This window comes from Lepisosteus oculatus, chromosome 8 (assembly GCF_040954835.1).
Source record: "Lepisosteus oculatus isolate fLepOcu1 chromosome 8, fLepOcu1.hap2, whole genome shotgun sequence".
NCBI lineage: Eukaryota > Metazoa > Chordata > Actinopteri > Semionotiformes > Lepisosteidae > Lepisosteus > Lepisosteus oculatus.
Window position 1 is genome coordinate 48,428,710 of NC_090703.1, and position 14,041 is coordinate 48,442,750.

At 50.5% G+C, this 14,041-nt stretch overlaps 1 protein-coding gene across 4 annotated transcripts in view; it reads left to right on the forward strand.

The window, feature by feature from the left end:
- Nucleotides 1-12,193, forward strand: part of LOC102695009 (connector enhancer of kinase suppressor of ras 2) — a 103,076-nt gene extending 90,883 nt beyond the window's left edge. For all 4 annotated transcript variants that reach the window (XM_069193667.1, XM_069193668.1, XM_069193669.1 and 1 more), the window contains 7 exons: nucleotides 794-867; nucleotides 1,701-1,772; nucleotides 6,998-7,068; nucleotides 7,312-7,412; nucleotides 9,018-9,498; nucleotides 10,385-10,581; nucleotides 11,189-12,193. In XM_069193667.1, coding sequence (XP_069049768.1) covers nucleotides 794-867; nucleotides 1,701-1,772; nucleotides 6,998-7,068; nucleotides 7,312-7,412; nucleotides 9,018-9,498; nucleotides 10,385-10,581; nucleotides 11,189-11,410 — 1,218 coding nt within the window. In that variant the 3' untranslated portion in view covers nucleotides 11,411-12,193. The remainder of the gene's footprint in view (nucleotides 1-793; nucleotides 868-1,700; nucleotides 1,773-6,997; nucleotides 7,069-7,311; nucleotides 7,413-9,017; nucleotides 9,499-10,384; nucleotides 10,582-11,188) is intronic.
- Nucleotides 12,194-14,041: the final 1,848 nt, after the last annotated feature.

Sequence of the window (14,041 nt, forward strand, 5' to 3'; positions counted from 1 at the left end):
CCCCGCTGGGGGCAAACTGGAGACAAACCTGCCCATCAGCTTTGTTTCCCTAAGGTTTGAAGATAAGGGCACAGGGGTCCTGACTCTTCCTCAGGGGCCACTCACTTCTCCTCAGTTCAGTTTAGCTCTCAACTACGACTAAATTAATTACTAAATTGCTTGATCTCTAATCATGTTTGCTGGGGATGCTTTATAAAGGCTGGAGCGGGCAGCTGTGTCAGCTATACACGTGTAAGAACATGTAAGGATTCGGCCATTGAGCCTTCTTGCTCACACCTGGGGACACACCTGCTGTTGAGTTTCTTCTGTCTGCTTTTGCTTTCAGCAAGTTCAGATCCTTCAGCAAGTACTTGTTCCTTTGCATGATTCAAGAAGAGCTCTCAGTGCTGGAGGGCTCAGTTCGGGGAGGAGCAGATTCATGCACAGGGGATCTGTGGCTACACCGGCTATGTCGGTGACACTCTCTCTTCCCAGACCACAGAGACTGAGCTGTGCGTGGTTTTCTTTACTCCATGATCAAGCCCTACTCACAGGGGAGAAAAAACAACTGGCACCTGTGGTTTGGAATATCATGAGACCTGGGAAGAAGCTAATGCTTTTGAGAATTATTGTATGATGAAGGAAGTCTGGCTGCACAACACTGCCCATCAGATACCAATACTAAGCGCCTTGCGGCTTTTGGTGCGGTCAAGGAATCTGAAAGTTCCTGTGATGCAAAAGAACAGATGCGCTCCCTTTCTGCTTTAGACCCTTTTTAACCCTGTCGCTCTTCGTTTCTCTCCCCCTTCCCCAGGACGAGAAGGCTGAAGGGTTCATCAGCCTGCCGGAGTTCAGGATAGACAGAGCAATAGAATGCAGACGGAAATTGTAAGTATTCTGGGGCCTTTTGTTTATTGATGTAGAATATACAGTACAGTACAGGACAGTTGGTTTTGTTTAACGAGACTCTGCCCTACTTGTATACATCCCTCTGAAAGGGTTATCTAGAGGCTTGCTTCACCTTTCTTGCCTTGGCTGTCTCAGAGGGCTGTAAGCGCAGGAGTATTTCAGAGAGAAGATCAGACAGGCTTTTCTTTTTTTTTTTTTTATTTTGTGATGAGCGCTAAATATAGTATTTGCTTATTTTGGTAAGAGAGCTGTGTTCTCCCGGAGTGATCTTTCCACCTGAGAGGTTGCATTAAAAGCTGTGTTTCGGGTCAGTTTGCAGACAGATGGGCAGAGTGCACTGTCTCCCTGGCAGGAGCAGGCAGACTCAGCTGTGGCGCCGATTGGCGGCTGTTTAACCAGAAACACAAGAGCAGCTGGCCGTGGGGTTGAGGGCCAGTGCTGACGTCAGAGCCTGAATGGCAGGGCACTCACAGAGCGTGCCTTTCTCTGCTCTGTGTTTGAGGGACTTTGGCACAGGGACGTCTCGAGCAAGAAGGTTAAAACGTTATACCTGTTCAGTTTCTAGAGATTAGAAAGACATAGACGTCTTTGCTTCGGCTTATGGTCTAATAGATTCCTGTGGCTGTTATCAGGAGCAGTGAAGTTGTAGAATAAGCAGGGATGGTGCGACAGAGGAAGAACACATTGGCTCAAAACCTTTTGAGTGGGGATACATGTTATGAAAGCAGGGTGATGTAAAAGAAGGACAATGCTTTTTTTTTATTAACGTGCCCCTCTTTGATTCTCTCTCTCCTTCTCGTCCTCCTCTGCAGTGCCTTTAAAGCCTGTCATCCCAAAATCAAGAGTTTCTTTTTCGCCACCGACTGCCTGGAGGAGATGAACAGGTGAGGCTGTGCTCTTCCTTCCCTTAATTCCCAGACAGGAGAGTGGAATTCAGGAAAAACTGCTGCAGATCTGCTCTGTTTCACCACCAACATATAAAAAAAGGAGAGATCACTCTTGTTAAAAGTCATGACATCTCTGTAGTATCGTTTACAATGGAGGTGGTCCTATACAAAGAGTGTCCATTCCCCTGTAGATTTTTAATTCATTTAGCTCCTGGATGGTGCCATGTCTATACCTGAAAGGCACAGTGATAGGCGTCTGAAGTGATGTTCAGTGAAATGACTTCTGTGAGAGACAGAAGATTGGGTTTCCTGCTGGGATACTTTTCCATGATTGGCAGATGCCAAAGAGCCATGAGAGGACTTGGCTCCCCGCTGTCTCCAGAAGGAAGGCTGAGTCAGTGCTGACTGCCCACTTAATTTCAACTATCCCATGTCGAACCAGTTTCCTCAACTCAGCAGGTATGAGTGTTGAAAAAATCTGCAGCAGTGGGACAATAGGCACCGAACTCCAGTGTGTTGCAAACCTAAAACACCCATGGCCATTCGGGAACAGTGCCCCCTTCTGGCAGAGCTGCTGTAGTTCAACGGGACACATCCTGATGCCACAGCTGTGCTGCCCCAGCACTCCAGTCGCAGTACCCTCGCAGGGTGCACTCTCTTCCATCCGCAGGCTGTGGAAAACCTGCTGCAAAATTAACGCTCAGCCTGGGAGCACATGTGCACAGTGCTCCCGAGGCCAGAGGAAAAACAACTGACAAGCAAATAATAATTTATTTCTATACACCCTGCTTTGCAGAGCACTGTTCAGCTAGGTGAATACCTGAGAGGATCGAAAACAAACACTTAAATTACAATTACATCACTGCATGGTGTTTTTCAGCTCCCTCTGCTTCACAGCTCACAGGTAAAGTACAGAAAGACAGATTATATTCCTGTTTGCGGCTGTGCTGATGGCTTTTGAAAGTCTGTCCTCTAAGCCAGCAGTTACATTATTGTCTTGTGATAAAACAGCTCATTCTGAAATGCAGGGGAGTTTGTATTCTGGTGTGGACGCCTGCCTTGTTGTGCACACAAGCATGTGATGGCTCGTTAATATTGCAATAAAGTAAAGCCATCAGACAAACACCGTTTACATGACACCCCCTCTCATCCTCACCTCCCCCACTGGGAACGTCTCACAATGTCTAAGAAGAGGTCAGGGGCTGCGATCGGGACCCTGGTCCCCATTACAGATCTCTTCAATCTTTAATAAATACTTTTTAAAAACCATTAAAAGAAGTGGGATTGTTGCAGGTCCAGGTAAACTCTCATTAGCAGTGCGAGGAGAAGTATTCAGCAGCACGTGTGAGAAGTAATAGGTTCGATTCCCTCTTCGTGCTCTCCCGTTCCCTCGTGATCCCTCACAGCAGTGCCCTCTATTCCAACAAGCTCGTGAATCTTCCGTGTAACCTGTGGCTTAGCCCGTCCAAGGGGAACAAACTCTGCTTCCGGAAGATCTTTGAAGATTGTGACACGAAAGATTAATTTCGGGCTTAGCGCTCCAGGAAAATAAAACTCGGAGAGTGCTTTGACGCTCCATCCCGGTCTTGTCTGCCTCGGAGCTCCTGCAGATCTGGGCAGGCCCTCCGGACTTCCTGTGAGCAAAGTCGATACTGCAGCACACTCTCCGAGAGCCCCATGTTTTCCCGTTGGCATTAAGTGCTCTGAGCCTGAGCCGTAAACCCGATAAACCAGCTTCAGCCAAAGGAGATTGCACACTCTCTCCTCCACAGTTACGATTTTTGCTCCCTGTTCTGCCTGCCCGTGGCGCGTGGAGCTCTCCGCGGTGCTGAAATCAGAAAAGAAGACATTCCCTGCCCACCAGCACACGCTCAGCCACGTTTTCGAGTGCTGACAGCTACAGCAGCTCTGTGTATCCGTGTGGTGAAGTTTAGAAGGATAACAATCTGGTACAAATGATATTGTTTCATGTCTGTTCATGACAGCAGGCTAATCGACCTTTATGTATTTTTTTTTTACATTTTCCTTCGGCGGTGACATTGAAACTGAAAGCTGTGAGAGGTACAAGAATGTATCTGGTTCTCAGCAGAGGTGTTTTCTTCATTAAAAAAAAAAATCATTTTTTAGTGTGACTGCAGATCAAGCCAGGCTTGAAAGTGGTTGAGCAGAGTAGAGAGGGAAAGAGAGAGACTTCATTATCCCCAGGGGGCAATTTGTTTTGCAGCAGCTGACAATATAAAGAAGACCACACAACAAATAAACATTACATACACGGTATACATGCACAAGGGGATCCTCTGCCGAGCAGGGTTATGGCTGCAGGTATGAATGAGAACTTAAGTATGTTTGTTTTTAGATCGCGAAGTCTGTATCTGTTCTGATGGGAGAAATTGGAAATCATTAAACAAAGGGTGTGAAGGGTCCTCTAAGATGGAATAGACTTTACGTAAGACTCATAGTTCAGAGACGTGGGGCAGACGAGAAAGATCAGCACAAATGACTTCCTGGTATACCTAGACAAGACAACCCTGTTTGTACTTGCTCCTCGGATTCAAGCCCTTCCCGAACCAGCAGATCAGGGCAAATGTTCAGGCAGACTCGGTGAAAGACTGATAAAACATGATCATCAGTGAATTAGCCATCTTAAATGGCTTGAGCTTCCTTAAGAAAAATTGATTGTGTTGCCCTTTTTCGAACATAGAATCAACGTTTGCCTGAAAATTGAAATTAAAAAAAGGGCAAGAGCATCTTTTTGTTTGTGCCAGTAGTGATGAACTGTAAGGTACGGTTAAAAATGAGAGGTGGGGGGGGGGAGTTCATAATGGAAAGAAATACTACAGGGTGTTTGGACCTTAAATAAAGCATATTTCATTAAGTATGTTGTTTCTCACTCGGGTGGAGGTTTAACAACCTAGTCAGTCTTCAAAAACCCAAGACAATTCAGTCCTCGAGTATACTTCAGATTTTCCAAACAAATCCTGTCCATCTCCACTTCAAAGTCGGGCATTTTTTTAACTTTCCTTTTCATGTTAATCAATATGGCTTCAAATCAAAAATGTGCTCCAGTGTAGTAAAGGAGCCGGCTGCTCGGTCTGCCCTGGCTGACAAACAGGCCTCCATCCGGGCACGTCGTACCATGAAATCTTCACCTGTCCCTTGCAGCTGGAAACAGCTGGCATTCCTCCTGTTGTGATTCCTTCTCTCCTCTCATTCCTTCCCTTTACCGGTGGATGATCAGCGCCGTAGCTGAGCACTCTTTTATGAAGGGGGAAAAAAGTCGACGAGCAGACTATCTTGCCGAATGATTTACTCAATCCCTTTCAGTAGCTGCTTCGCCGATGCTTTTTTTCCTACCGTTTTTGTTTCCCATTAATGGGAATTTTACGCGCTTGCTTTAGAACCAGAGGACACAAGCAGAAACTACGTGGAAGTGCTCTTTTAACCAAGAACAGGAGGCATGTCTTTGCACCAAGAGTTGTGGGAGTATGGATCAAGCTACCCAGCCATGTGGTTGAAGTCAATCCCCCAGCTTCTTTGAAGAATTGGCTGTGTACTGTCTACCACATGAGCTAGATAAGCTGAATGGCCTATTCTTTCCCTCCCTTTGGCTGATATCTGTTCTCACGAGTGTTTAAGGTGCAGTACAGCACTACTGTTCCAGGGGTCATCATCACTTTCTCCCAGAAAAGCAGGTCTCCCCAGATTGCTGCTGGGAGCGTGCCTTCTCTCCACACTCCATCTTTCCATCTTCAAATGAATATAAAATCAAAAGCAGAGTTCTTTTGATGCCGCTCTGCAAAGATATGATTGCAAAGAACAGTGCAAGAAAAAAACAGAAATGGAAAAAATCATTTAGGTCAGCAGTTACGATTTTGTGCGTGCACATTTCTCTGTTTTACTCTTTCTTTTTGCTCTAATTGAGTCCTTTTCTTGCTTTATAATTTATGGATTTCTCCTCATTACTGCGTTGCCGTACCGTGTTTGGGTTGATGAAGAATTCCCTTTGTTCTGTCATACTGAGGGAGAGACGGAAGGAGGCCGAGGAATAACTGACGAGGAAAGAGGAGAGGATGGGAGAGGGTAAAGAGATGTGTTGTGAGAGGAGCTAGTTTAGCAGAAGAAATGTGATTTTCCCCTTGTTTCTGATGTTCTCTGTGATGGAGCAGCCTTACAGCGCACGTTCTAAACAAACTTCTCTTTGTTCACAGTGCAGTAGCCAAGAGCAGTGCCTCGTAATAATTACCTGGCTTCCTCAGCTGGACATACAGGTGCTGGAGGCATGGGCTGGTCTGTCTTGCTTTCTTTAGAGCCCCATCACGCTAACACTCCGAACAGTCTGTGCAGGTCAACATGCCGGTGCAGTTATCATAAAGAACAGACAAGTTAATAATGAAGAGTTGCAGGCTTGAAGAAATTGACTCCCCCTGCTCTGGTGTGCCCACAGACACATCAGGAGTGGGCGTCCCTTAATAAACATCAGAAATTTGGCATCCTGGCCAAATGTTTCCCTCTGGCCTTTACCAGACATGGCCTCCTAATAACCCCCATCTCTGAACTGGCTTCATCGCTCTGTTCTCCTCCCCACTGTGAATGGTGAGAATACTGGCACACTCTGGCTGTTGTCACATCACCCAGGTGGGGCTGCACACTGGTAGTGGAGGAGGGGAGTCCCCATTACCTGTAAAGCGCTTTGAGTGGAGTGTCCATAAAAGCACTACCAAAAGTGTAAGGAATTATTATTAGTTAAATGGGCTCTGACCCTTAATCACCGTGTGGCCGCTGTCAGGCCACCAAACGGGGTGTCGGATCCAGCCTCTGCAGCTGGGGGGCGTCAGAGAGCTGTGCCAGCGGGAAGGAGGGGTGGCTGGTACAGCAGAGCGCTCCTGACTGTTCAGCAGTGCAGCACGGCAGACATCCGGGAGCCTCATTCCAGCCGCGGGAGGGGAATGAGTGTTTGTGTTCCCTCGGCAGTGAAACGCGGTGGCCTGCTGCTGTCTCTGTGACTGTGAGCGGCGCTGAAAAACTCCACGCTTGTCCTCACTTAATCACACCATTACCGATGTTTCCCACAGCTTTGACAGGGCTGTTGTTTCTCATTATTTCACTGTTGAAGGGGCTTTTGGAAGCTCCTGTCCCCGACCCGCCTGTGACAGAAACCCCACCTCCCAGGAACCTCGGGGGGGTTCTGAATGCGGCTCACCTGTCGAACCCTTTCCTCACAGGTGGATGAACCGGCTGGGCCTGGCGGCGATCGGCTACACCCCCGACGACAAAGTCCCACGGCCCGATGAAGGTGAGCACTGCGTGAGACGAACCGGGGATTGAAAATCGCCCCCCCCCCCCAAGCCCCCCAAAAAACCTCAGTTCTGTTATGGATAAAGAGGTTAGAAAATGGATGGGTGGATGTTCTATATATGCTGCGAGTTCTGATTAGCCTGAGGTGTTTGAGAAATGTCCTGATGTTTCACCCTGCTGCTGGCGGCCCGACTCCTTTCTCGGTGGCTCACCGCTGTCATTCCTGAACCCTGTGTTCCAGATTACTGGAGTGAGAGCGACCAGGACGACATCGATGGGTCCCTCACCCTCAAACAGGAGGGGCCCTCCTCCCTGTGCGACACCTATCACCGCACGTCCTCTGTGAGTGCCACTCACGCCTCACGCACAAGCACACACAGCTGGGGTCCGAATAAGGGTTTGCACCCTGGCGTTTAATGTAATGTAGCAAGTGTATAAAAGACATTGCAGATATTGCATATTATATTTACATATATGAGGCTGGCATTGTATCCATAGCTGCTTCCGTTTGTATTTATCTACTCGGCTGGGTATTTCACTGGATCAGTTCAGGTGAAGTGCCTTGCTCAGAGGTACAACAGCAGTGTCTCACCTGCGGCATGAATACAGAACACAGAATCTCCCCCTTATGGTTCCAGTACTCTGCTCCACACCGCAGCCCATATGTTTGTGTCTGAACATAAACACACGGACGCACAGGTGCACAGAGACTCACTACTTCACAGTATGGCACAGCGTATCAGCTGTTCTGCTAGAAAAGTTGAAATTCAGATTTTTATTATTTATTATGTAATGCTTTCAGCTTGATAAGGGCATACGGCATGGGAGCGTGATATGTACTTTTTTTCCAGCTTTTGTTCCAATCATCTGATAATCCAAAAGCGCTTGCAGCTTTTAGCTTGAATAAAACATCTTGGTCAGTCTATCTGCCTACCCTGTTTTTAACCTACTTGCAATCTGTAGATGTTTTGGGCATCTATACCACTAGATGGTGCTGTATGACCAGTGAGAGTGAGGACTAATCTGGTGTACTGAAGTAAAACATAAATATCGATAGAGAAAAACGTTCCATCTTTTCACAGACAAACTCATGAAAAATATTTTACACACATACTGAATCTATTTCCTGTGTTTCTCACACTAGAGGCATGAGATCATATCAGATCTTAGATGCAAAGCAAAGTTGTGTCTGGTCAGTCCTGGAAAGAGAGACCGCTAAGGAAAAAATAGGTTGTTGCTGTGGACCAGTAGGTGGCGCACTTTCGTCTTGACAAGCATATTGTGATCCCTGGGGATGAAAAGACCGTACACATGCTAGAACTATCATTTAACTGTAAAGGCAATAACTCAGACATCCTGGCTGAATTCCACTCAGGAATTGTTTAGTCTGGCCTCCTTAAATTTCTTCCTAAATTCCACGTATGTATGAAATAATTCCTGTTGTGTATTTAGTGCTGTTCATCAGTGGTTGGTGAAGTGGGTCCCTCCTATATGTGAAGCGTATTGTGATCCTTGTTGATGAAAAGACCGTACACATGATAGAACTATCATTTAAATGATTGCTGTCTGTTCCTGGGTGCCTTTAACAGCAATATTTTCAGGTTTGGCTCTAAAGCAGTGGATCCCAGTCCCAGCCCGGGTGACACACACACACACACACACACACAAACACACACACACACACGCGCTTGCTGGTTTATGTTCCAGCAGAGCCCGGGGTGACACAATCAAGCCCTTCGTGGACTTAAGAGTTTATCAATAAGACGAGCTTTAACCGTGGCATTGAAATAAGACCCTGGACTTGCAACCAGAAACAAAACACAACATTCAGGCGAAGTGGCTTCTTAGACCCGTTGAGGCCTCGGCTGTCTGCCCAAGGTGCTGGGGTCAGAGCTGGGAGCCCCCCGCCGCAGGGCTGAGCAGACCTCTCGCTCCCCCCCCGGCCAGGTGAACTCGTCCAGCCCGTTCCCCGAGCCCAAGCACGGCCGCCACTTCTCCAGCGAATCCACGTACTCGCACTCCTCGACGGAGGAGGGCAGCCGGTCCTCGCACCGCGAGCGGCGCTCCTGGCAGGACCTGATCGAGACGCCGCTCACCAGCTCCGGCCTGCACTTCCTGCAGACGGTCCCGGCGGAGGCGGAGGGCGGCTACGGCGCGGGCCGGCCGGCCGTGTCCCCCGAGCGCCGGCGCCAGGCCACGCTGCCCGTCCAGCGGCGCCACCGCCACGACCGCGACGGGCCCTTCCCCCTGGCGGACAGCGAGCGCGGGCTGCAGCCCCACCGGCGCGCCCACAAGCAGCGCAGCCAGAGCCTGCCGCGCAACCGCGAGGTGCAGGCCAAGGGCAGCCTGCGCCCGGGCGGGCCCTCCGAGGAGAGGTCCGAGGACGACGAGGTGCCCTTCCCCCAGCACAGCTGCGGCGAGATGCAGGGTGAGCGCCGCCTCTCTCCCGTCGGTCCTGCGGGGCCCGGCCCGGCCCGGCCCGGCCCGGCCCGCTCTTCATGCCGGACTTCTTTCAGGAAGGCTGACGGGTGGATCAGCTACACGAAGCCGGTGGGCCAGATCCGCCGTTTGCAGATCGTCTTGTGTGCCGATCGTTCAGTCAGTCAGATGGTCAGTTGGCCAGGCAGTCAGTCAGATGGTCAGTTGGCCAGGCAGTCAGCCGGTCAGTCGGCCAGGCAGTCAATCAGATGGTCAGTCGGCCAGGCAGTCAATCAGATGGTCAGTTGGCCAGGCAGTCAGCCGGTCAGTCGGCCAGGCAGTCAATCAGATGGTCAGTCGGCCAGGCAGTCAGTCAGATGGTCAGTTGGCCAGGCAGTCAGCCGGCCAGGCAGGCGGTCAGTTGGCCAGGCAGGGGGTCGGTCAGTTGGCCAGGCAGTCAGCCGGTCAGTTGGCCAGTCAGGCGGTCGGTCAGCTGGCCAGGCAGGTGGTCAGCCAGGCGGTCGGTCAAGTTGGCCAGGCAGGTGTTCAGCCGGCCAGTCGGTCAGTTGGCCAGGCAGGTGTTCAGCCGGCCAGTCGGTCAGTTGGCCAGGCAGGTGTTCAGCCAGTCAGTCAGTTGGCCAGTCAGGCAGTCGGTCAGCCAGGCGGTCGGTCAAGTTGGCCAGGCAGGTGGTCAGCCGGCCAGTCGGTCAGTTGGCCAGGCAGGTGGTCAGCCAGCCAGTCGGTCAGTTGGCCAGTCATGCGGTCAACCGGTCAGTCAGTTGGCCAGTCATGCGGTCAACCGGTCAGCCGGTCGGGGCAATAACTCCAGACGCCAGTGCCGTCAGAGCTGAATCCCCCGCCCGCGTGTCCGACTCCTCTCGTTCTGCCCCTGCCAGAGAGCCGGCGCGAGGGGGAGACCGGCGACGAGCTGCAGGAGCTCTACCGCACGCTGGAGCAGGCCAGCCTGTCCGCCTTCGGAGAGCAGCGCCCCTCCACCAGGCAGGAGTTCCGCCGCTCCTTCGTCAAGCGCTGCAACGACCCCGTCATTAACGACAAGCTGCACCGCGTCCGCGCCCTGCGGAGCACGCTGAAGGTAAGGCTCTGGGCGTGGGGGGCCGGGGGGCCGGGGGGCCGGAGGGGGGGGGGACACACCAGCTCGACATGCGGACCCCAAAGAGGGGCTTGTTTCCCATCGGTGGGTCAAATCGCCCGCCCTGTACTCAGACTGGCAGCAAAGAGCTGCGTACGGAAATATCTGAAGTTAAAACTACTGCAAGCAAGTGGCTTTTCAGTTTTGATCAGCTACAGTTGAAAACAAAATAGCCGCAAGAGCTCCTGTAAGAGAGAGCTAGGTTATCTGTAAGTCTCAGTGGGGCCGTACCCAAACAACTGTGCTCCTGCAAGTACAGCTGACGCTGCAGGATGCCCCTGCTTACTGAGGATGTCTCTGTTTGAAAACGACGCATTTGGCAATAAGTACCTCGGGCTCCGAATCTGTAGTTCCTGCAGAAAAAGCCAATGTCTAGCTAGCTAGTATACATTTTTTAATTAGGTATAAGGCTCCTGCACGTGTCTCCTGTCCACTGAAAGAAACTTAAATTCTCCCTTTATGTGCTCACCAGTCTTGAGATATGTCAGCGCAGGTGGGCGCGGTGGGATATTGACCTGTTTTATCGGTGTCCACCTCTCTGTCCTGTCAGGCGAAGGAGGGCGACCTGGCCATCGTCAGCCAAGTCCTGGACGACCCCCACCTGACCTCCAAGAAGTTCCGCGAGTGGAAGCAACGGCACCACGAACTGTTCATGGACATCTGCGAGTTCAGCTCGGCGCCGCCCCGGGACGGCCACGAGGGGGCGCCGGAGCTGTCGCCGCTGAGCCTGCTGGTGACGCACACGCACTCCTTCATCGAGACGCACGTCTGAGGCACCTCCGGGAGGGGAGAGGGGGTCACCGGGCCTGCTGCCAGCTCCCAGACAACGCCACCAAACCCCCTAACAAACCCCCCACCCCCACCTAGCTCCTGCTCCTCAACACCCCCAGAACACCCCCTCCCCCGAGAGAAACTGAAAAGACCAACGAACACCCCCCAACCCCCAACCCCCCCACACCAGGCTGACCGACCAAGCAACCACTGTAATATTTGTAAATAATGTATTCAGAACAAACAGGAAAAAAAAAAGTTATTCTGTAAATAGGTTGGAGATAAATCGCGCCACAGGATGCCTACTGCATGCTTGAAGAGAAAGTATTATCCTCCCTTTTGTCTTCTGAAGAAAGGAACAAAAAAGTACTTTTTATTTCGGTTCTGCTGTTGTGTAGCACTATGTGCATTTTTTTTTTCAATTTTCTTCAGTTTCTGTTATTTATTTTTTTTTAATCAGTATTTTTTTAGCTGTAGAAGAGAGGGAGCAATGTAGCAGCAATACAGAAGGGAGTCTCTCCTGCCACGTCACTGTACCACTGTACTAAAGCTTGCAGTTCAACAGCTCTCACCAACTAAGACAGATTTTTATATATATATTTATACAATTCCGACTGCTAGGATTCATTGTTTTTAAATACTGTAGACAGAAATGAGAGATGGCCCAGTGTGAAAAGCAAGGGGGTGCAGGTTTCAAGGGAGCAGCAGGGCTCCGAGGATCCCTAGAGTTACCACCTTATCTGCTGGACAGCTTTCTGAAGTAAAATAAAACATTTCAAAGTAATGCATGAAACGAGCACCACAGGGGGACAAAATATAACTACACAAGAGAGGGGGGGGGGAGTGTTATTTTTATTTGCCTTTAAGCATCTCTTTAAAACTGTGAACTACCCTTGTGAATGCAATCTTCAGATTCTGGTGGAATCCTTAAAAAAAAAAAACTTTTTACAAAATCTGGAGGAAAAAAACATAACAACAAAAAAAAACATAACACTGTATTGCCTGAAAGGTCACTGTTGCTTCTGCCTGTGCATTGCGCTAGGGGGCGCCCTCCTGGCCTCAGCCTGAACTCCGGACTCAGGTTTGGGTTCTGTGGAGACAACTTCGCGTTCTTCCGTTTTTAGGGATTTGGTTGTTTTTTTTTTGGCCGAGGTCCTCCCCGGTGGGGCTGAACCCCACCTGGATTCGGAGAAATTTAGGAGTTAAAAAAAAATTGAAGCACCGTGGAAGACAAGTAGTTGAGCGTTGTGCAGTTCCTTCGGAGTCGGGCGGGGGCTGGCTGTGGAGGAGCGGTCTGTCCAGTGATGTTCGGCACGGCTTTGAACGCACTCAGAAAGCTGAGGGGAGCAGAAGCCAGTCTCACTTCCTTCTCTGAGCCACGGAAAATATGGGCACCCCCCCCCCAGTTACTTCCCAGTCAACAGTCTCACACACTTAGGGTCCCCTCCGCTGAATGAGGAAGGAGAACTCGGGGGACCCCCTTTGACGAATAAGCACACGCGCTCGGACACAGGGTCCTGCTTATTCGCTTGCCTGGTTCTTTTTCCTCTGACCTCCGCTGAGGTGTCATTTCTGGGGCAAGGCTACAGCCCTGTGGTGAAACAGGGGTAGTGCTTTAGACAGGTTTATCGTTATGTTAATCAGTAGTTTGAATAAGTGCAAGAGACTTAACCCTATTTCCGTCTTGTCCGATTCATATTTTCTGCAGTACAAGCGCCAGAAAGGCAGGGGTTAGGAACTGACCGTGCGAGTACTACGGTGCATTAGCAAGATTTTGGATTCAGACAATAGCTGCAGCTTTAAAATATACATGTACAGTATATCTCGACCTATAATATATGTGTATATATGTGAAAATGTATACCACTGTGATGCCAAGAGAGCTGGAGTGCACTTTTGCTGAAGAACGGTTTAACGCGTCATTCATTACGGCCTGAAAAAAACAGGAACAGGAGCAGGAAGAGGCTAATGTCTCAGCACATGGATGGGTTTGGCTACAGCCTCAGCCTCAGGGTCCAAAAAAGCTCTGATGTCCTCGGTGCCGCAGTTAACGAAAAGCCCTTCTTGTCTTTGCACAAGCCACAGCTGGCTCCGCTGCTTGTCTGGGCCTGCGCCGGCCCGCGTTTCACTCGCTCGGGCTCGAGGCTCCTGGCGAGCTGCTGCCGCGCTGCAGGACTCCACCGTGAGGGCTAGGGGCCCCTAGGCGCAAGCAGCCAATCTTAAAAGAACAGCTTAAGGGGACAATGAGCATTCCTCTGTGAGCGTCCACCACCACCCCCCTCCAGGCCTTGGGCGAGAAGTTTCCCAGACCCTGAGGCTGCTCAGCTGTAGAGAAGAAGAAACGGAGGTGTGCTTTTGAGCCTCCTTTCAACCTTCAGCCTCCTTCTTCTCCAGCCGGCTCTTCCCACCCCCTGCAGGTGTAGCTAGGAAGCCGATCAGACATCAGACATCAGACGGGAAGGAGGATGACAGGGAGCGCACACTGGACCTTGAAGGCCCCGCCAGCCCTGGACGGGCCAGCAACACGGCCCAAAACCGCAGGGCTCGTTCTGTGGTCCTCTGACCCGCCGAACGAGCTTTCGTGTTCCAGCTCAGCCTTGCTGAGAACATGGAAAGGTAAATGAAGACTCTG